Below are 24,101 nucleotides of genomic sequence, written 5' to 3' on the forward strand. Positions count from 1 at the left end.
TCTGCGCCGTCCCTCGGGATTGGATTCGAAGACTTTCCGGGCTGGAGCGTTGGTGTACATTCGCTTTACATGGCCTAGCCATCTAAGTCGTTGGACTTTAATTCTGTTACATAAGTAAGTGTCGCTGTACAGCCCGTACACTTCATCGTCATATATTCTCCTCCATTCTTCATCTGTGCATACGGGACCAAAAATCACCTGAAGAATTGTTCTCTCGAAACATCCTAAGACGCTCTCATCTTTTTTTGACAGGGCCCAGTTCTCAACGCCATAAATGAGAACCGGGATAATAAGTGTCTTATAGATTGTGTTTTTAGGTGCTCGAGAGAGGACTTGCTTTTTAAGTCCAAAGAAGCAGCGATTTGCAAGAGTTATTCTGCTTTTGTGAATAGGTGCCTAGGTTCTTTCCAGAAAGATATTGAAGAAGTCGCATGACAGTGCATCGCCTTGTCTAAAACTTTTTTGGCATCAAATGCATCGGTGAGATCTTTTCCGACTTTGATAGAGCAGCGTACATTCTCCATCGTCATTCTGCTCAAACGGATAAGTTTCACAGGGATACCAAAACTAGACATTGCTCTGTAGAGCTCTTCCCCATAGATGCTGTCATACGCGGCTTGAAAATCGATAAAAAGATGGTGGGTATCGATTTGAAGCTCCTGGGTTTTTTCATTCCAGAAGGAATGATATAATGTTGTATATTTTGTGGATTCTAGTTCTCGTTGCAATTATTGCCAACGACGACATATTTCCAGAATTATTGGTTTTACATTAATATCAACTTCTTCTTGTCCTGAAGATCCAAGCCTGTTCGTGGAAGTGTTTTTTGAAACGAGATTATTCTTTTAAAATGCTTTCCAAATAGTTGGGCGATCTTCTTCACATAAATCCAGTCATTTACGAAATTGTTTCCTTGTTCATTAATATTTTCATTATATATTCAATTGCGTCAATGTAGCTTTTAATGAAAAATCAACAATTTGCTTCTTAAGCCAATCTTGCAATTCAAATTTGTAAATTTCCAATTTTAGCGGAATTATTTACTTCTGAAGTTTTTAAGATAACCTTTCCAAAAGTAAAAGTATTTAAAAGAAATAAATACTTGATTTTCGGAAATTAAATGAATCATAAAATAATATTTTCTGACAAATATAGGAATAATATCAAAGTAACAACTATACTTGTATATCTCATAGTTTCCTAACGTTTTACAAGGGTTTTTTTTCACATCTTATGAACACAAGTTATACAATTATTGTCTCTTCTATTCTTTTCTTGGTTTTGTTTTGTTCTAACTTCAGTTTTATTTTTAAATAGAAAAACTGAATTATTTGCACATATTTCAAAAATTATCAAACATTCTTATGTACCAATAAAAGTTTAATTCAGAAAATTTTGCTCCAGAGAAGTGGTGGTAAATAATTATATTTTAAGTTACTTAAGCAGATTAGTTAAACATAAAAACCTTTATAAAATGCATATTTTCAATTGTTCGTATGATTGAAATAAGCGATTTTTGTTTTTATATAATTCTAAAAACACATACACAAAAGTGAAGTACCATTTTTGCTTAGGTCTACTTTTACTCGGAATAATGGAATAAATATTACTAGATCTATATTAAATTTTGAATCGCCTTTAAAATTTTATTGCAAATAGGATGTACGATTCAATATTTCGTGAAAACAAAATTTTCTTCAAGCAGTTTGTTCCTAGAAGCTTATTTTATTTTAATCCTCTTTTTTGGCTGTTATTTTCTCTAGAAAATGTTCGCCCATTTAAAATGTTCATTAAACCTATGTTATAAAATATAAAATGATCACAAAGTGCTTTTTCCAACACTTATATTAAATTCTTTTCTTATTCTTCTATTTTCCGTTTTCGTTTTAAATTTTTCTTCAAAATTTATTTTATTTATTTTCCCTTAAGTTGAAGCCAAAGAAGGTTTCTTTCAGTTTTTATTTTGTAGTTAAAGAGTTATTGCAAAATTCTTTTCATTTTACACCATGTGCCGTGAACGTCGTCGTCTTCGTTTCCTTAAAAATTTAGAAAACAATACAATTTTTATGAACGCTCACTTAATGGTATGTAAATGATGGAAGCATTAAATTATATCGTACATGCTCAAGACGAAAGCACCACCCACCCTCACTTAAGGTAACCACATGCCAGACACGGTAATTCTGGTCATGCATTATTTTATTGGTAGTCACAATTTTACGATGTGGCGAAAACATCTTACCAATAAACATCCATAAGCTCAACAACTTACTTAAATGTTTACATCTATAAGTCTTGCGATGCTTTAAAATTGAATATGAATGCCTTTAAATATGTGAACAACGATAATAATGGTGGCTAGAAAAAATTTATTGAAAAAGAAAAGCTATCTTTCGAATGATCAACTTTTGACAATCCCTTTTTGGCTTCATCGAAACCTCTCAAGTTAAGTAACCCTCTAGGACTAAATAAAAATACCATTAGGGGCAGTCAATAAAAGAAAACAATTGGCGGCGATTTTATTTGATTGTTTCTTCGTGCTTTAAGGACCAACAGCATCAGCACAATGTTCCATAAAAAGTTAAGATGATTCCCTTTCCATTTCCATTAAAGCTGTGCAACCAAAATGAAATAAAATAATAATAAACAATTTTTATTGATATCAAAACAATTATCTATTCATATATCCAGTGAAGTGAAGCTTCGGTGTATACCAAAACATGCTGTTACGTGTCCTTCATCATCCTCAAAACCTCCACCGCAATACAGAAGACAGACACTGAACATATGAGTATACTTAAGGTATGTCTGGTAATTTGTTTCTTGTGGAATGGAATTTCTTTGGAGCAACCCTTAATCATACGTGTATCTTAAATATACACATAACTATGTCACACGTGCATCGATAAAATTCCGTGTATTTTAGATTCAGCTACTTAAGTTAAGTGCTATCACGAGTAAGCCAAATTAACAATTTGTTTGTCACGCCACAGATAGTCGTATGTGCATCGTATGTACCTATCCCACCAACCGAACCACGACTCGGTATAAAATTTGTGTCCTGAGAACGTGAGATTCTAGAACATATAAAGCGTCTTATAAAATGAATTTCCGATTTTGTTTTTTTGGATTGAAAAATCGTTTTTGGTATATAAGAAATACAAACCAGTGATTTATGGAGGTAGAAACGTTTTAATATTTTTATAATAGATAAATATGAAAACAGATAAAAATGAAAAAGGTGGAAAGGTGAAACAGTTGGTAATGGTTTAAAGGAGGAGTTCTTGAGTATGTTTGCAATTGTCTTAGGTAAACGAATGCATATTGGGAATTGGAAAAATAAAACCATTCAAACATATTTTCATGAAACTTCTTTAATCCCTTTTAATCGGTTTTACTAATGTTATGTGGGGATCCTTGGATATTGAATTCTGTTTGCATGGGATAGTTTTTATTTCAATCGTAGAAATATGAAATATTGAAAACATCGATTCAAAAACCTGTAAATACTTTGAAAACATTCAGTGTTCAGACAATAGCCAATTACTTCACGCGGTTGGCAGATATTTTATGTGTTTTCATGAGAAGTTTCGATAGTTGTTATCTTTGGTTTGACAGCTTAGAATTGCAAACTGTATTAACATTTCTGCTGGCGGGGTTTTACATTTTAAAAACAGAAGAACGTTCCAATATTTGGAAATTTTATTTGATAAAAAAATCTGCTCTTGAAGTTCATAGAGCAGTTCGCTTCGTGTTTTGTTGGAAAATATATCTAGAGTATAGAAGGATTTTAGACGAATAATAAAAATAATATCCATAGTATGAATAATATCGATAAAAGTTAGATTAGAATCTTACTATGGATGGGTTTTTGATGGGTGATTTCGTTCTCAAATGTTGGTGTTGGTTGGTTGTGTTCGTTGAGTAGTTGCGCATTTGGAATCATGTGTGTTTTCTATTGGGAAGAAAAATCAATCTATTACTGTTGATATTATTTAGTTTTGTTAATAAAAATAGACTAACTGACACGAAATTATTTTATGAATATTGACTTCCCATAGGAAGTTATTATAATGGGTCCGATTTGTCATATTGAAATTTTGACATTTATCGGCGTTTCAAGGTCCCTAGAGTCGAAATAAAAGATTTTTAGGAAGATGTCTGCGTGTGCGTATGTACGTACCTTCGCACGTCCGTATGTCCGTACGAACTAGAGAAAATATCGACTTCAAATAAATTTTGTTATAGAGATAATAATGCAGAAAGATGCAAAATAAAATGCACGAATTTGCTCCTTTATGCAAATAGTCTGTTTAAAAAACTACCTATTTAAGATTTAAATTACACCTGTTTGTCTTCAAAGATATAAATGCCATTTGATTTTTCAATAAAACCTCCTTTTTCAAATTTTTTCTTTGAATATCGTTAGACAGGTTTTATTTAAATTATTTTTTTATATATACAAGTTTTTCATTTTTTCTTAAAAATGTTTTTGTTATGCAGTTGTTTAGTGATTGCATAGAAATTTAGTCTGGACAAATCATCATCACATATATATATTATTTCGTTAGCATGTCTCCCTTCTTCGGCTCTCATAATGAACTAATTTTTACAAATCAGGTGTCAAAACAGAGAGAATTTTGCGCAGACTATGCGCTATGCATTTTATTGAATATTAATTTATTATTTGTTGAAAAAACTTAACTTTTTATTTGTGTATTTAAATGACCTTATCGAATACACTTCATTTTTTGTCGGTAAGCTAGTTTCATCCCAAGACACAACTCATCCTAGGACAACTCATCCCGGGAATGAAAAATACTTGTAAGCATACTTAACGAAAACAACTGTTTGTGTATTCAACTAAATCTTACATAGCTTTATTAGAAGAACAAGGATGGCAAATAAATTATCTGAAGATAGAAAGAGGAAGAACATGTATGTTTAAATTTAAAGCGATCGGCTATTGTTTGTGTAGTTACGTAGGTGTCTTAAACGGATAAATAATAGTTCATTGGAGTGTTTAGCTTTATGTACCTACTAGAGTCCAATCACATTCCTTCTTTCCTATAAGTTTTCAGCGCAAACATAGAGTTATTACGTTTAGCTTATTTATTGTTCGTTAAAGTTTAAAAAAAGCAAACGAACAGGTACAAGGAATTGCTATTCATGTGTTGTTTACAGCCAGTCTCTTGTGAGTTTTGTAGAGGTTGTGCGTATTGCAATATTTATGTACATAGGTGTACGTTAAAAAAGTGATTTTAATAGAAAATACATATACTCTTATTTATAAGTTATATAAGTATTTAAATTTGTATATAGGCGAAGGCAGGTAAAATATGTGTGAAACAACCTTATTCTTAAGGAATAATATTTTAAAATCATGAATACAAAGGTACCAAGATAATACTTCTTGATAGACACTTTAAAATAGATTGTTGATTAAACATATATTCGTTTATTCGATGATTTGACACGGCCATCGTTGGTAATACAATAGTTATAGTTATAAAAATACATAAATATGTACCAAATGCATTAATTTGGATAAAAGATAGGAATATAGTAAAAAAATTTATCAAAATATTGCGCACTTTCGAGGATCATGCACAGTTACACAAGTAAAATAATTAAAAAAAAAAACTAATTTAATATTAATAATTGTAAAGGGTGATTTTTTTGAGGTTAGGATTTTCATGCATTAGTATTTGACAGATCACGCGGGATTTCAGACATGGTGTCAAAGAGAAAGATGCTCAGTATGCTTTGACATTTCATCATGAATAGACTTACTAACGAGCAACGCTTGCAAATCATTGAATTTTATTACCAAAATCAGTGTTCGGTTCGAAATGTGTTTCGCGCTTTACGTCCGATTTATGGTCTACATAATCGACCAAGTGAGCAAACAATTAATGCGATTGTGACCAAGTTTCGCACTCAGTTTACTTTATTGGACATTAAACCAACCACACGAATGCGTACAGTGCGTACAGAAGAGAATATTGCGTCTGTTTCTGCGAGTGTTGCTGAAGACCGTGAAATGTCGATTCGTCGCCGTTCGCAGCAATTGGGTTTGTGTTATTCGACCACATGGAAGATTTTACGCAAAGATCTTGGTGTAAAACCGTATAAAATACAGCTCGTGCAAGAACTGAAGCCGAACGATCTGCTATAACGTCGAATTTTCAGTGAATGGGCCCTAGAAAAGTTGGCAGAAAATCCGCTTTTTTATCGACAAATTTTGTTCAGCGATGAGGCTCATTTCTGGTTGAATGGCTACGTAAATCAGCAAAATTGCCGCATTTGGAGTGAAGAGCAACCAGAAGCCGTTCAAGCAAGAACTGCCCATGCATCCCGAAAAATGCACTGTTTGGTGTGGTTTGTACGCTGGTGGAATCATTGGACCGTATTTTTTCAAAGATGCTGTTGGACGCAACGTTACGGTGAATGGCGATCGCTATCGTTCAATGCTAACAAACTTTTTGTTGCCAAAAATGGAAGAACTGAACTTGGTTGATATGTGGTTTCAACAAGATGGCGCTACATGCCACACAGCTCTCGATTCTTTGGCCATTTTGAGGGAAAACTTCGGAGAACAATTCATCTTAAGGAATGGACCGGTAAGTTGGCCACCAAGATCATGCGATTTGACGCCTTTAAACTATTTTTTGTGGGGCTACGTCAAGTCTAAAGTCTACACAAATAAGCCAGCAACTATTCCAGCTTTGGAAGACAACATTTCCGAAGAAATTCGGGCTATTCGTGCCGAAATGCTCGAAAAAGTTACCCAAAATTTGACTTTCCGAATGGACCTCCTAAGACGCAGCCAACCTCCTAAGACGCGGTCAACATTTAAATGAAATTATCTTCAAAAAGTAAATGTCATGGACCAATCTAACGTTTCAAATAAAGAATCGATGAGATTTTGCAAATTTTATGCGTTTTTTTTTTAAAAGTTCTCAAGCTCTTAAAAAATCACCGTTTATCTGACACATAAGTTTGTCTTCAAAAATTTAAATGCCATTTTATAAATAAAGAACCCCTTGATTTTTCAAATTTTGTTCCCAAAATCGTTAGAGCGTTCTAAATATATTTTTGGTATGCATTTGTATAGTGATTCTAAATATACGTTCTACATTTGATAAAAATGTTTGACAAAAATTCAATATTTTTTAAATAATGATAATCAAATATTGTTAAGGCAATATAAGAGCTAATTCGAAAAAAAATATTAAAATCGGTTCATAAGTTGCTGAAAAAATTAAAAAAACAAAAAAAGGTTAAAACATAAAATTTTAGGGAAAATTAAAAAAAATCTTTCGGTTTGTTTTTGAGAAAATTCGAAATTTCATTTTTTGACCAACAAAATTGTATTGGGGCCACTGTTGGTTTTGATCTTTGCCTAACGCAAATCTGATCAAAACCTTAACTTCCAAGTTTGAACTCAATCGACCCAATTGTTTAGGCTGTAGGTGCGTGGACAGATAGACAGGACCAGGGTCGGATTTAGAGGTGCAGGGCTTTGGGGCAATAAAGAAGCGGAGGCCACCTCGCCCCTAATTTTATGTTCAAAATAAAGTAAACTATTTTTTCACTCGAGTTTTTGAATAAATAATTTATTGCACTAACACATATAAATATAAACGGAAAAAGAATTATTTAAAATTAAATTTTAGGGTTAACGAACGGAACCTTTCGAGCTTTTTATGCCGAAAAACCGTTGATTGAGCTTCTGTTTTGTCCCATCGTGGTTCGAAGCCTATTTTTCCATAGGAATTTATTGTAATGGGTCCGATTTGTCAAATTGAAAATTTTTACATTTCCTGACGTTTCAAGGTCCCTAGAGTCGAAATAATAGATTTTTAGAAAGATGTCTGTGCGTGCGTGTGTACTTACGTTCGTACGTCCGTACATCCGTACGTTTGCGACGTTTTGTTCGTCCTCTCAACAACCAGAAGAGATATCGATTTCAAAAAAAATTTGTTATAAAGATAAAAAGGCAGACAGTGCAGAAAGGGCTCTCAAGAAAATTGCGTGGGTGGTTTTTTTACCATAGCAGTTTGTAAAAAAGGTGAACATTTTGGGTAACCCTAAATATCTTACGAACCAAAAACGCTAGAGACTTGAATTAAATTTTATATAATATATTGTAGAGAGAAGTTTATTTTTGAAAAAAAAAAAATCATCTAACGGTTTTTTTTATAAATCAAAAAAACTAAATAAAAATTTGCACCTCCAAAATTTTACGACTAAAATATGATTTCCTCTCCAAAACAATTTTGTGCAACGAAGAATAATGTTTTTGACAATTGATAAAACTTTGAGAAAAATCTAATAGACAGTTTTTTTTATACAAAATAAAAATCTAAAAAAAAACTTTACTCAAAGTTCGTAAAAATTGAATATCGATTCAAATACCTTTTCAAAAACTTGAAATTAAGGCTTCAAACTTATTTTATCTTATAAGAAAAATTGTTTTCAACATTCTGAAAAATGTTGAGAAAAATCGAATTGACAGATTTTTTTTTTAAATAAAAACTTAAAAAAAATAATAAAACTTGGTAAAAATTGATTTTCGACTCAAATATCTTTTCAAAACTTTGGGATATTGGCTTTAATTTACGTTTATCTTTCAAAAAATATTGTTGTCAACATTCAGTAAAATTTTGAGAAAAATCGAATTGACAGTTTTTTTTACAAAAAATTAAAAACCGAAAAAAAATAACCAAAGCTGATTTTCGACTCAAGTATCTCTTCAAAAGTTTGAAATATTGGCTTCAAACTTATTTTATTTCAAAGAAAATATTGTTTTCGATATTCAGTAATTTTTATATAAAAATCCAACAGTCCGTTTTTTCATAAAAAATAAAATCTACAAAAAATAGTACGCAAATTTGGTAAAAATTGATACGAGTACATATAGACAAACTTTTAAGGAAGATAAATCCCAGACTCTATTTATAATTTTCATTTTTGAAAATGAGCGCTTTCCAGTGCAGTTTGTTACCATCAAAACCAAATACATTCTCAATGCAATTTCGAGGATTGGGAATGTAGGCCTGAAATTTTGATTTTCGAGAATTTGGTAGTTAAATTGTTCCGACGATTGATCTGTTCCATAGTCCTTTTCCTTTTTGTATGTTTCAATCAAAGACACAAATTGAATTTACTCATTATCCAGACTAGGCTCTAAAACATCCGGATACACTTTCACCAATGCCTCTGTTGCAGGGTGCAAATTTTTAGCATTCATCTTCTCGTCGTGATTCAGGAATCCAAATCTCGAACGTACAGCTTCAGTAAGAGAAACGGATAGCTGTCAAACACTGGGATGAAGGCAGGAACTTTGTATTTTTCCTTGGGTAACAGATTCGCGTCTTGTGCTTTTCCATAATCAAGCGGATTCAAATTCATATTTCTCGTTCTTATCGTTCTTATCGTTCTAAAATGTTGCAAACAAAGCGGTTACGAGACCATTCATCTTCTGTAGAAGGTGCGTTGCTTTATTCCTCACGATGTCTTTTTGCTCTTTATTGGAAGATATGCTGGTTTGAGCTTCTTCGATTTCCGAATATCTATATATTTAGGCTTTCATAGATTCAGCTCGACAAGACCAAGGAGTGTCGCTGAGCTTTTTTAAGACTAAAAACTGTCCGCTTTTCTTCTCCGATAATTTCTCAATCAGAATTTGGTGCCGCTTTGTACTGGCTGTGAAAAACGTGTACAAATTTTGCACGAAATCAAAGAATTGAACAGCCGATTCACAAATTATTGAATTGAAGCTTACCAAATCTTCATATACAGCAATTAATAAAAACCCAACCGCTGGTTCATTGTCCAACGTGGAAGTCATTTTCCTAATAATGGTAACATTTTAAAGGCCAAGGCATTGCAGTTTCAAAAAAAATATCACCACCAAAATGTTTCGATATAACGAATTGACTCTGGACATTATATCGTTCGTAATACTAGACCACCACTGTATATTGTGATACCAAACAAGTATATTTTTGGAAAAAATCAAATTAACGGTTTTTTTGTATAGATAAAAAAAATGGAAACAAATTTGTCACCTTTTGTCAAATTTTACGAACAAAACATGGTTTTATTTCCAAAACAACTCAGGAAAAAACTTTAAGAAAAATCAAATTGATAGTTTTTTTATAAACAATAAAAATCTAAGAAAACATTACTAAAAGTTTTTAAAAATTGAATTTTGACTTAAATTTCTTTTCAAAAATTTGAGATTTTAGCTTAAATCTAATTTTATCTTATAAAAATATTGTTGTCAACATTCTATAAAGTTTTGAGAAAAATCGAACACAAAACTAAAATTTGCTAAAAATGTATCTTCGATTCAAATAGCTTCTTAAAAATTGAAAATATATTGGCTTCAAACTCATTTAATCTCACTTAAAATATTGTTTTCGACATTCAGTGAATTTTTGGTAAAAATACAACAAGTCAGTTTTTTTATTAAAAAAAAGTAAAATCTACAAAAAAAGTCCGATCATTTGGTAAAAATTCGTTCTCGATATCACATGAAAAATAGAAGATATTGACTTCAAATTAATTTTGTTCATCCAATTTGCATTTATTTATATAAGAAATAAATACTTTAAAGAAATTCTACTACAATTAGTAAAAATTGGCTAACGACTAAAAAATCTCGTTAGCAAAAATAGATTTTGATAATTATTAATTTTTAAATTTTTTATAATAATTTAATTGACAGCTTTTTTAGCAAAACATGAAAGCCTACAAAACTTTTAAGCAAGACAATCGTTAATGGTGAGGGCATGCTGGCCAGCAAACCTTGAAGCTTTGGAAGAAAATATTCAAGCCACCTTCATTCATTTATCCAAAAATGATGTGAAAAATTGAACTGATAGATTACGTAACTCGTAGCATCGGCGTGGCCAATAAATGTCAGAAATCACATTTAAAAAATAGATTAAAGTTATTTATCTATTATTTATATAAATTAATTTAAATAATATTTCTGCCAAATATTATTTTTAAAAGTTTTCGGGCTCTTAGAGAAAGACCCGATAGAATTGTATATTGTCTGAACATTTTATTGAATTTTATTTTACCAGTATTTTTTAACCCAAACAATATTTCCTCTTTTGTTTAGTTGGAATAATAAAGAACAAGAAAAATACTCATAGAATATTTTCCAAAGTCCTCATAGCAAGACTCTATGTTATCATTTGTTCAACAAAATTTAGTTGAAATCGATAGCCAATCGTCTTCTAAGTCTTGAAATAAAAAAAGACGACATCCCTTACTCACGTACCTCGAACCTGTTCGTACGTCTCTTAAAATGCCCACGATTTCAAAATTACAATTTATTGAAGACAACCTTTTCGATTGTTAAGTCAAACCAATTTTGTAAGTCAAAAATTCCAAATGTGAAGGCCATGAGCATGACTCATGGAATAAAAAGTGTTAAACTAAAACAAATTACAATTTTTTGAACTTAGTGACCTTTTCATGTTTGTTACAAATTATTTATCCTATATCCTATCCACCTATCTTCAAGCTTATTGGGGATTTTTGTTTTTGTTATCGGAAACTTTTCCAAAACTATTTTCTTGTTTATAACACCTAAATCAAGTCTTTTGATAATATCCTGTTGTCTTCGCCCTTTTCTTGAAATCAAACAAAATTTCGATTCTATTTATTGCTATAGCAAGATTATACCTACTCATATAGGAAAAGTTTTGAATGAAATCAGATGGTTTAAAAGGAAAGTTCTTGATTCATTTGTATTGCTGATGTGAACCCAGATTTTTCTAGTCCCTTTAAATACCATAAATACCCACCAGAACACCAGTCTTCACCCTTCCAAATCATTCAATACCATTACTTTAAACCTACAACATTCATATAATTTAAATAAATGATGTTCATAGGGAAATTTTCTGTAGGTTCTGTTGACAAGGACTTTTCGGCTTATACAATATTTTTAGAATCACGTTTGAATTTTAAAATGTTAAAAAACCAAAAACCTCCACAATACATAATAAATCTACATACCCATGGACTGAATCTGAATGTAGTACATATTATTGTTTAGCAGAAATCGACCGGGCAAAAAAGGACTTTATTTTCTTTTCGGGCAAAAAAAGTCACGAAAAAGGGTTTACCATCAGCAAGGCAGCAAAAAACCTTCTTTCTCAAGTGACATATGAGAGCAGAAGATTGCATATCTACATTTCTATTTGATTGATGAAAGCATCTGTCAATTTTCCATGTAAGAAACTAAAGTAGGTAAATTCAACCGAAATCAATACATAAATAGAAAGATGTTTTATAAGTTCTTAAAAAAAATATCCAGAATTTGTATCTGAAGAGTTTTCGGAGGCCTTTAGCACTAAAAAAATAGGTATCATCCAATTTTAATGAAGGAGTATTATAAATCACCACCCGTCTGGAAGACATGTAGTAGAAGCATATGTATGAGTTTTTTTTTAATTTAGGAAAAAACATACGTTAAAAATCTTGTCACTATAAAAATATGAAATATCCTATGCATCATTGGGTCAAACCCACATCAATAGAATTGTTATCAAATTAAAGTTGAGTGTTTGAGGACTACAAATTTTTAACAGTAAATTTTTTGTTTTAACATTTCTAAACAGTTACGTGGGTGAGCTCGAGTTTTCCACAAGATGCAACAACAGTGGCCTTTATTAACACAAGATTTTTAATTATATTTTCAAAACTTCTATTAAAGTTCATTTTTATAATCCAAATGGTATTGAATCTTGTGTTTCTGATTCTGGTCTCAGACTTGTGATGTAAGGATCAGAAGATAAGAGCATTTAATGAATTACAACTTAATTGGTTGACAAACATGAGTTCTTTCTGGTGTGTTTAAACCACTTACAGAAATGACGGCTTACAGACCAATATCGCTTATACCAATTATGGCAAAAGTTTATGAAAAACTGCTTCTGAAGAGACTTAGCAAAATCATAGAAAAAAGACGGTTAATCCCAAACCATCAGTTTGGCTTTAGAAATAAACATTCCACGATAGACCAAGTTCATAGAATATCGGTTGTAATAGAAAAAGAATTAGAAGAAAAACAAGTATGTTCAGCTATTTTCTTAGATGTTGCTCAAACTTTTGACAAGGTTTGGCATATGAGGGAATTTAGTACAAACTGCAAATGGATCTTCTCAGGCAATACTTTGATATATTAAAATTGTACATCTCAGACCGATTGTTTAGAGTAAGGTACGATCAAGAATACTCGGAATTGAGTAAAATAGAAGCCGGTGTACCACAAGGAAGTGTGCTAGGTCCTACCCTGTATTTACTATGCACAAGGGATATTCCAGTTGGTAATCACACCATAATGGCTTCTTTTGCAGATGATACCGCAATTTCGGTACCCGACAAATGTGTCTCAAAGGCAGCAGTAAAACTACAAAATGCCGTCGACACAATGAGAGCTTATACCGAAAAATGGCGTATCAAACTCAATGAAATAAAATCTTCACATATAAACTTTACAAATAACAAGATAAACAATATTCCGATAATCATTATTAATCAAGCTGTACCTTACGCCAATACGGCCAAATACCTTGGAATGACTTTGGATGCAAAGCTTAAGTGGAAAGAGCACATCAAAAAGAAAAGAGAAAAACTGAACTTGAAATATAGAAAAATGTACTGGTAGCTTGGTAACAATTCTGATTTATCAATCCAAAACAAAATAATGCTGTATCAAGTACTAAAATGTGTATCAAGTACTAAAGCCTGTTTGGACCAAAAGACAAAGAAAACAAATACCGAAATCATCCAAAAATTCCAAAACAAAGTCCTTCGTGGAATAGTTAATGCACCTTGGTACATAATAAATACCGATCTACATCGTTATTTACAAATAGAAATGGTTACAAAAGTTGTTAAAAAATACGCTGTATCGCACAACCAGCGACTGTAAAGTCATACTAATTCTGAAATGGAGTCCGTCTTGAATATAATAACCATGTTCGGAGATTAAGAAGAACCAAGCCTCATGAGCTTATGGCCTTAAAAAAAGACATGGGAAAGTATTAAAAGTTTAAACTTCCCCAAAGTGATTGTACAAAGTTAAGAAAGAAAAATCGGAAGTCGTTTCTTCAAGATTGGTCCTGATGAAGGGGTGGACTTAGTGGTTAAGAGTCCACACTACTTGGTGTCGAATACTGAAAAGTGTCTTTTGAAGATTTAGTCCTGTCAAAAAAAATTCTATAGTATCTGTAGTCCTTGTTACGACTTTCCTGTTCTTCTTCTTCTATAGGCAACGCTTCTGATGCTGTGTGGAACAAAATTTTATAAACGATTGTTGGCAAATAATACCATGTGTACAACTGACTGGCCAACATAGCTGTTTCCTCTGCATAGGTTCCAAATTTATGATAATCTATTGAATATGAATTACATATTGTTTTCAAGATCACATTCATTTTTCTGGATAAATGCCACATGAATTTTTGTTTTTTTTTGTCCTTAAAGTAGGATTTTCACTCTTTCTTCATACTCCTTGCTTCACAACATCTATTTTATTCCGATTTTTTTTTCATGTTTCAAATTTAATGATGATCTTCTTCATTGGATGCCCTTGCCCGTACTGCAGATATGTTATAAATTTCGATTTGTTTTGCTCCATATAACCAACCCAGCTACTCTAAGAGGATGTGTTTGTTACAGCTTGTGCCACTTTACCATCTATCCTTGTGAAATATAACCATTGCCGGATTCAGAAGTCCAGAGGTCCAAAAAAAAGTAAAACCATTTTTATTTACTCGAGTTTTTTAATACATGATTTATTGTGAAACGAAGTAGATTAATTTAGTATTGAAATGTATAAATATAAACGGAAAAGGAATTATCTGAAATTAAATTTTTGGTTTAGCGAACGCAACCTTTCGAGGTTTTTTCACCGACAAATCGTTAATGATTTCAAAGGAAAAGATGTTTACTTGTTGGAATTTCAAACAATAGTTTTCTATATTGTGGAGGCCCCCCGTTTGTGGAGGCCTCGGGTTTTCCGCCCTGCTTGCCCTCCCCTTAAACCGGCCCTGAATATAACTGATGTTTTATATATAAAATCATAATTTACTACTGTTTCAAGTAGATTTCTAAGCCCATTTTTTTTCCGATTAGACTTTGCGTTTCTTTTTGAAATTGAAATTTAAATGACCTACAATAAATTTTGGAGGAAGGTTTGTAATGCATTTAACTAAAATGGCACATTCGATGTCACGAACAAAAAAGAATTTGATAGAATCCGGGTCAAAACCTGAAAATGGTTGCTTAAATGCACTTCTAGCCGATAAACCATCACAACCCTATTTCGTTAAAAGTATAAGCTGGAATTTGTTTTGAAAAAAAATCGATTCTACGAGTATGTGTTGTACTTACAATTCTGTTAACCTGAACATAAGTTTCTGAAATTCCGATTCTTTCTGGAAAAAAACCTCGGATTTTAATATTTTCTTCCCAAGTTCCCAAGATCATTCAATAGTATCTTGCTGTTTCACTTGATATTGATATTTGGTTAAATTAGTTTAAGTAATGAGAACCAAAGCTATGTCTGGACTAAAGGCTGAAGCAGAGGTAGGAGGCATTGAAGTAGCAGCAGCATTTATTAAATTTCGAGATGTAGAAGCTCTTAACTCTTGAACTTGTAGATTTTGGCCTAATAACAACATTCCTTAAAAGTTTTGTTTGCTATTGCATCATACTCAAACGTGGTCATTTTAAATTAACTTTCAGTAGCAGAGAGAAAAAAATAAACGAGAGAACTAACTTCGACGGTTGCTCTCTTTTTGCCTACAAGCTGCGATTTGCACATAAACTTGCATATGTATTAACTCCATTAAAAAAACAGGCTGGGATGCGACCCACACTGATAACTTCCCACCCCGTCTGTCGATTTGTCTTGCTTAAAAGTTTGTCTATATGTACTCGTATCAATTTTTTCTAAATTTGCGTAATATTTTTTGTAGATTTTATTTTATGAAAAAACGGACTGTTAAATGTTTATATAAAAATTACCGAATATCGAAAACAATATTTTTTGTGAAATAAAATAAGTTTGAAGCCAATATTTCAAATTTTTGAAAAGATATTTGAGTCGAAAATCAATTTTTACCAACTGTTATAAATTTTGTTTGGTTTTTATTGTAAGAATCAATTGTCAATTCGATTTTTCTCAAAGTTTGTCCTAATGTTGAAAACAATATTTCGTATAAGTACAAATTAGTTAGAAGCTATTATCTCAATTTTTTTGAAAAGATATTTTAGTCGAAAATCATTTTTTTAACAATTTTTATTATTTTTTTTTTCGGTTTTTAATTTTTTGTACAAAAACTTTCAATTCGATTTTTTTTCAAAATCTTACAACGATATTTTTTGAAAGATAAAAGTAAATTGAAGCCAATATCTCAAAGTTTTGAAAAGATATTTGAGTCGAAATTTAATTTTACGGACTTTGAGGAATGTTTTTTTTAGATTTTTATTTTATATAAAAAAAGCTGTCAATTCGATTTTCTTAAAAATTTTGTTAGATGTCAAAAACGTTATTCTTCCTTGCACAAAATTGTTTTGAAGATGAAATCATATTTTAGTCGTAAAATTTTGGATGTGACACATTTTTTTTTAAGTTTTTTTGATTTATAGATAGATAGATATAGATGCCCTTTCTGCATCTGTCTGCCTTTTTATCTTTGACATTTCTCGACGTTTCAAGGTCCCTAGAGTCGAAATAAAAGATTTTTAGAAAGATGTCTGTGCGTGCGTGTGTACGTACGTTCGTACGTTCGCGACGTTTTTTTCGTCGTCCATAGCTCAAGAACCAGAAGAGATATCGACTTCAAATACATTTTGTTATACAGATAAGGCAGAAAGATGCAGAAAGGGCTCTCAAGAAAATTGCGTGGGTGGTTTTTTTACCATAGCAGTTTGAAAAAAAGGTGAAAATTTTGGTTAACACTAAATGTCTTACGAACCAAAAACGCTAGAGACTTGAATTTAATTTTATATAATAAACTGTAACGTGATCTCAAAGAAATATATTTTTTGAAAAAAATCTATCTAACGGTTTTTTTTCTAAATCAAAAAAACTGAAAAAAAAAATTTGTCACCTCCTAAATTTAACGACTAACATATGATTTCATCTCCAAAACAATTTTGAGCAACGGAGAATAATGTTTTTGAAATCTGATAAAATTTTGAAAAAAATCGAATTGACAGTTTTTTTTATAAAAAATAAAAATCTAAAAAAAACATTACTCAAAGTTCGTAAAAATTAAATATCGATTCAAATATCTTTTCCAAAACTTAAAATTTAGGCTTCAAACTTATTTTATCTTATAAGAAATATTGTTTTCGACATTCAGTAAAATTTTGAAGAAAATCGAATTGACAGTTTTTTTTACAAAAAATAAAAACCTAAAAAAAAAATTTATAAAAGTTGGTAAAAATTGATTTTCGAATCAAATATCTTTTCAAAACTTTGAGATATTGGCTTTTATTTACTTTTATCTTTCAAAAAATCTTGTTGTCAACATTCAGTTAAAGTTTGAAAAAAATCGAATTGACAGTTTTTTTACAAAAAATAAAAACCTAAAAAAAATAATTTATAAAAGTTGGTAAAAATTGATTTTCGACTCAAATATCTTTTCAAAACTTTGAGATATTGGCTTTAATTTACTTTTATCTTTCAAAAAATCTTGCTGTCAACATTCAATTAAAGTTTGAAAAAAATCGAATTGACAGTTTTTTTACAAAAAATAAAAAAAGTTGGTAAAAATTGATTTTCGACTCAAATATCTCTTTAAAAATTTTAAGTATTGGCTTTAAAGTAATTTTATCTCATAAGAAATATTGTTGGTAAAATTTTTAAAAAATCGAATTTACAGTTTTTTTTACAAAAAATAAAACTCTAAAATAAAAACAATACTAAAACTTGGTAAAAATTTGCTTTCGGCTCAAATAGCTTTTCAAAACTTAAAAATATTGGCTTGAAACTTATTTTATTTCACAGAAAATATTGTTTTCGATATTCAGTAGTTTTTATATAAGAATCCAACAGTTCGTTTTTTTATAAAAAATAAAATATACAAAAAATAGTACGCAAATTTGGTAAAAATTGATACGAGTACATAAAGACAAACTTTTAAGCAAGACAAATCGACAGACGGGATGGGAAGTTATCAGTGTGGGTCGCATCCCAGCCTCTTTTTTTCTTTACGTTTCTCACGAAATGCTGAACGGGTTCTGCCTCTTGCGAAGAATTTTCAAATTATACAAGAATAATTATTGTCATGAAAAGTGTTTTCTTAAATTTGCCGTTCGGATTCGGCTTAAAAACTGTACATCCCCTTCATCCCGGACAACAGTTCTTTCACACCGAAATGGTTGAGAGTTCTAAGTCACTAGGCCCAATTTTTAAACGGACTGTTGCGCTTAACTTTCACTATTTAAGACTCGAGTACAGCTGCAAAGAAATCTGCTAATAGAACTTTAATGATACTAACAACTAAAAAGAGGCTGGGATGCGACCCACACTGAAAACTTCCCATCCCGTCTGTCGATTTGTCTTAAAAGTTTTTCTATATGTACTAGTATCAATTTTACCAAATTTGCGTACTATTTTTTATAGATTTTATTTTTTATGAAAAACGGACTGTTGGATTTTTATAAATAGAAATCACTGAATATCGAAAACAATATTTTCTGTAAAATAAAATAAGTTTGAAGCCAATATTTTTAATTTTTGAAAAGCTATTTGAGTCGAAAGTAAATTTTTACCAAGTTTTAGTATTGTTTTTTTTTAGAGTTTTATTTTTTGTAAAAAACCGTCAATTCGATTTTCTTCAAAATTCTATCGAATGTTTAAAACAATATTTTCTATAAGATAAAATTAGTTTGAAGCCTAAATTTTAAGATTTTGAAAAGATATTTGAATCGATATTTAATTTTTACGAACTTTGAGTAATGTTTTTTTTAGATTTTTATTTTTTATAAAAAAAACTGTCAATTCGATTTTTCTCAAAATTTTATCAGATTTCAAAAACATTATTCTCCGTTGCTCAAAATTGTTTTGGAGATGAAATCATATGTTAGTCGTTAAATTTAGGAGGTGACAAATTTTTGTTTTCAGTTTTTTTGATTTAGAAAAAAAACCGTTAGATAGATTTTTTTTTAAAAAATATACCTGTTTGGTATCACGTTACAATATATTATATAAAATTTAATTCAAGTCTCTAGCGTTTTTGGTTCGTAAGATATTTAGGGTTAACCAAAATTTCCACCTTTTTTTTAAACTGCTATGGTAAAAAAACCACCCACGCAATTTTCTTGAGAGCCCTTTCTGCATCTTTCTGCCTTATTATCTGTATAACAAAATTTATTTGAAGTCGATATCTCTTCTGGTTCTTGAGCTATGGACGACGAAAAAACGTCGCGAACGTACGGACGTACGGACCAAATATAAATATACTTCAGAGATTCCGTTTAATGTTATGGACCCAGTTTTCTATATGATCAATTGGACTAATAAAAGAGGCTTGGATGCGACCTACATTGATAACTTTCCATCCCGTCTGTCGATTTGCTTAAAAATATGTTGGTTTTCGTATTGGGTTTAAAAATTTGTCAGTTAAATTATTCTTAAAAAAATAAAATTACCAACAATATTTTTCATATTAAAAAAACAGTTTAGTTTGAAAAGCTAATTTTGCTAAATAGATTTTTCGTCGAAAACAAATGTTTAGCAATTTTAGTAGCATTTCTTAAATTTTTATAAATTCGATGAATAAAATTAATTTGAGGTCAAGAACCGAACATCATTTTTTACCAAATTTCGGGTACTTTTTATTTCTTGTAGATTTTATTTTTTATGAAAAATCGGACTGTTAGATTTTTACTGAATGTCGAAAGCAATTAAATTTTCTGTAAAATAAAAAAAATAATTTTTGAAAAGTACATTTTTACAAAGTTTTAGTATTGTTTTTTTTTTTGGCTTTTTATTTTTTGTAAAAAAACTGTAAGATCGATTTATCTCAAAATTTTACTGAATGTTGACAACAATATTTTTTAAAAGATAAAAGTAGTTTAAAGCTCAAAGTTTTGAAAAGATATTTGAGTCGAAATTCAATTTTTACCATATTTAAGCAATGTTTATTTTTTGGTTTTTATTTTTTTACAAAAAAACTGTCAATTTGATTTTCTTAAAATTTTACCAGTTGTTATTTTAACGTTATTTTTCGTTTCACAAAATGTTTTTTTTTTTTTAATATATTGGTTTGGCATCACGTTAATATATATAATATAAAATTCAATTCAAGTCTCCAGCAGCGTTATTGGTTCGTGAGATATTTACTGTTAATTAAAATGTTCACATTTTTTTTTAAACTGCTATGTTAAAAAAAAAACCACCCCGCAATGTTCTTGAGAGACCTTTCTGCATCTTTTTGCATTATTATCTGTAAAACAAAGTTCATTTGAAGTCGATATCTCTTCTTGTTCTTGAGCTATGGACGACGAAAGCGAACGTACGTATACACGCATGCACATGCATCTTTCTAAAACAATGTTTTATTTCGACTCTAGGAACCTTGGAACTTCAAAAAATGTCTAAATTTTCAATTTGACAAATCGGACCCATTACAAAAACTTTTTATGGGAAGTTTAAAGGATTGGACATAATCAAGGTTCATATGTTCAAGTGTGTAGTTAAGTATTAATGGCAATTCTTAATGTGCAGTGAGAATGGAATTGGGTCATAAATCGATCCTTAAAGGTACATCTTTTAAAACTAGCAAAAAGGACGAGAGTTAATTTTTAATAGATGCGTTTACTAAAATATGATTTTATCAAATTTGCTGCAGAAATTGAGAGTTTAAATTGTTGAGAATTGAGTGTTGAATTGTGTAGAAGGGTTTTGTGAAATTCAGCAAAAATAAATAACTAACTTTATCGTCATCAACTGATTGCTTGCACATTCATTAGGTCTGTAATATAGCTATGTTGTGAAAGAAAACCAGATTAAAGAACTGTAGGCACAATGTTTTCAAAAACCTTAAATAGAAAAAGCAATATGTATATTAGATACTCGAATTTTTTGGAAGTAAAATAATCTTGGCTTGCTTTCAAACGTTTGGAAAAACGCCAGTTGCAAGTATAGAGTTGAATATAAATGTTATGTTAATCAAAATAAGTGGAAGAAAGGCTTTTACAAAAACAATTCCGACCGCATAAGATTCAACCAACATCGAACTTTCTACCACATCAGTACAATCAATCCCAAAAAACTCAAACTCGAATTCATAGGTAGAAGAATGATTTTCTTCTTGATTTAGTAACGTGTCAGTCAGAAATGTTAAAAATTCCTTATTCAGCTAAACAATATTGATGTTATGACACTTAGACTGTTTCGACCATTAATTTTTAATTTAAGACGATTTTTAAAAATGATGTTCTTTCATTTCGTATCTTTGCAAACAACTTGGCCGATAAGCTTTATGTAAACTTTCTAACCAATATCTTTTCCAGCCTCAATTCACTCGTGGTTATAATTTCCAATACTATGAAATTTTGATTACTGTTTCCCAAAGAACATTTCAAACTCAAAAGTTCAAATATTCTTGTTTATTGCCTAAACAAAGTTCGATGTAGTACCTTGATTAGTTCTATAGGTAGTTTAACTAATTTATCGCAGCTTATAACATATTGTTTCTTATTTGTACAGACACTGCCTCTTTTGATGACCAATAAATCTTCTAATATTTACTCTTGGCATGAAAAAGTTTTCTTCTAAAATAAGTTGTCCGGTATAAGCATACAAGACCAACTACTGTTACTATAAACCCCATAATTTATGCTATAACACGCACATGGTCGTCGGGCAAGGTTAAAAGCTGTTAGTCCTAAGTATTTTTTCAATAGAGCGCCATCAAGTTTATTTACTTTTTTCCCTTTAGTTTATCTACATAAGATTCCCAAATTCTTTTTAAGTGCCACACAAGTTGGCGAAACAATCATCACGAATCGAAAAGTAATTATGTGGATTATTTGTCCCTAATCAGTTGTGCTGTTTAGTAAATTTTGAACAAAATATTGTTTGATGAAACAGAAGAGGTAAACTTTTTGTTAAAATTGTAAGGTGGAAATCATAATTAGAGATGACAGAATTTCCAGACATGAAATACGACAAACACCCGTTTTATTGAAATAGAAACTATTTTAATGTTTCTTATTAGGTCAGAACTTGCCAAAGGAATTAGGTTGTAGTTTAATTGAACTGATGGAAACATGTATTTAAGAAATAAAATTTGAATGATTTTGTTTTTTGGTTAAAATAAATTTCAAGTTTATCAAAAACATCCATACATTACATACCACATAAACAAAATACTGCTTCTGCATCTATTCTATTCCCCATAAAATCCATTATGTTGGTGTTTATCTGGTTGCGACTTTAACGCCACAGTAAAATCAAATCGATTCAAATAGATCTCATCAATAGGTGGTGTATAGAATCCAGCCCTCGCCGAAGACTTAACCGAATTTGTTCGACAGAATTGTGTAATTCTTGACCAAATCTTACGTACTGGTTCGCTTGCTGACTTCTTATGCCGCATTAGTCTTATCTCGATTTCTCCATCCCTACCATAGAGAACATTCAAACTAGCTTCCTTGGACGGCAAATCGAATTCATCGATTTTGATGACATTATCCCCAATAGCAACCCACTCTTTCGTCGCAACGCATGTTGCTTTTCTATCACAATAGGGTAATTTGGTTAGAGACTGATCTTCGCCGAGCGTACATTGAGCTAGGGGGTGGTTAAGCCGCCATGAAGTAGTTGACTGGTTACTTTCCTCTCGCTGAGAACTGCCTGACAAAAAGGGAAAAATTAATGATAGTATTGTGGAATATCCTTTAAATATCTATGTAAGGCGTATGTGTTTAAACTAAACTTTGGGCCTTACTTATAATCAAATTTAATGTTGAGCTTAAAATTTGTGTGAAAATGACCTTTAAGCTATAAACCCTTATTATTAAACGAAACATGCTATGACTTAAATATTAAAGTTGACTCTTAACACTCTTGGAATCAACAAAAATTGGACTTAACATTTATGGTTTACCATTTGTGATCCTTAAAATGTATTCTATTCCCCAATTTTAAAATTCACTCTAAATTGTGGTTATTGGTAGGGCCCTCAGTGTCTTTTGTTCATTTTGAAAACTTACTTGTAAAATCTGATTCGTGGAGTGCAGTTCGCAATCGCTGCGACCTAGTTTGGTCGTGTTTTTGGCGGCTCTGTTCGTCATCGAACGACGACGATGAGATGATCCTCCCACCGAAACACTGGAACGTTTCCTAAATAAAAAAGACTGAAAGTAAATGAAATAATTTTTGAATCCAATTGAAAGGTAACGTATATGCACTGCACACACACGCATATACATATAAACATGCACACAAGCAAAACCATACTTCTACTTCTATTTGAAAGACATCATGCAGTTTTCATAAATAAACAATATTTTATTGAATTGATATTTCTTCATCACTTTGAAACGTACCTTGAAGGCTCCGCGAAACTTATTGCTCATTATGTTGTACAGCAAGGGATTGATGCACGTTGAAAGATAATACAACACACCTGAGATATAGGTCATAACATTGTAAAGTTTAATTACTATGGAATTGTGCAAGCCATCACCGCCATAGACTGCAATTAATCGCTGTGCATGAAATGGCGCCCAACATAGGAAAAATGCAATAACGACTGCAACTGTAATTAGTAAACATGTTGAAAAAAGAAAGTTTATTTTGGGTTAAATTTTTGTAATTAAAATGCCACTTCAAATGGAAAACTCAATAAATATTATGATATTTTGTGTTGTGTTTTGTTTGTTTGATGGAAAAATATACAAATATTTCCTTTAAATTTTACATTACACAGAGAAACAAACTTCTGAAAAATATTGCAATTTTGTTTGATTAAACTAGTAACAGAAATCATGGATTTAGTTGAATGATTGGATGAGGATTTTTTTAGACGAAAAATTTAATA

The 24,101-nt window shown here is 30.9% G+C and overlaps 1 protein-coding gene across 2 annotated transcripts in view; it reads right to left on the reverse strand.

Annotated features, from left to right (window-relative positions):
• The window catches only part of LOC129938592 (pyrokinin-1 receptor), a 242,071-nt gene that overhangs the window by 33,635 nt on the left and 184,335 nt on the right, over positions 1 to 24,101 (reverse strand). For both annotated transcript variants that reach the window (XM_056046251.1, XM_056046252.1), the window contains 3 exons: positions 23,608 to 23,819; positions 23,272 to 23,401; positions 22,414 to 22,912 (listed from right to left, as the gene is read on the reverse strand). In XM_056046251.1, the coding sequence (XP_055902226.1) occupies positions 22,446 to 22,912; positions 23,272 to 23,401; positions 23,608 to 23,819 (809 nt within the window). In that variant the 3' untranslated portion in view covers positions 22,414 to 22,445. The remainder of the gene's footprint in view (positions 1 to 22,413; positions 22,913 to 23,271; positions 23,402 to 23,607; positions 23,820 to 24,101) is intronic.

The sequence above is a fragment of the Eupeodes corollae genome, chromosome 1 (genome assembly GCF_945859685.1).
Source record: "Eupeodes corollae chromosome 1, idEupCoro1.1, whole genome shotgun sequence".
In the NCBI taxonomy this organism is placed as follows: domain Eukaryota; kingdom Metazoa; phylum Arthropoda; class Insecta; order Diptera; family Syrphidae; genus Eupeodes; species Eupeodes corollae.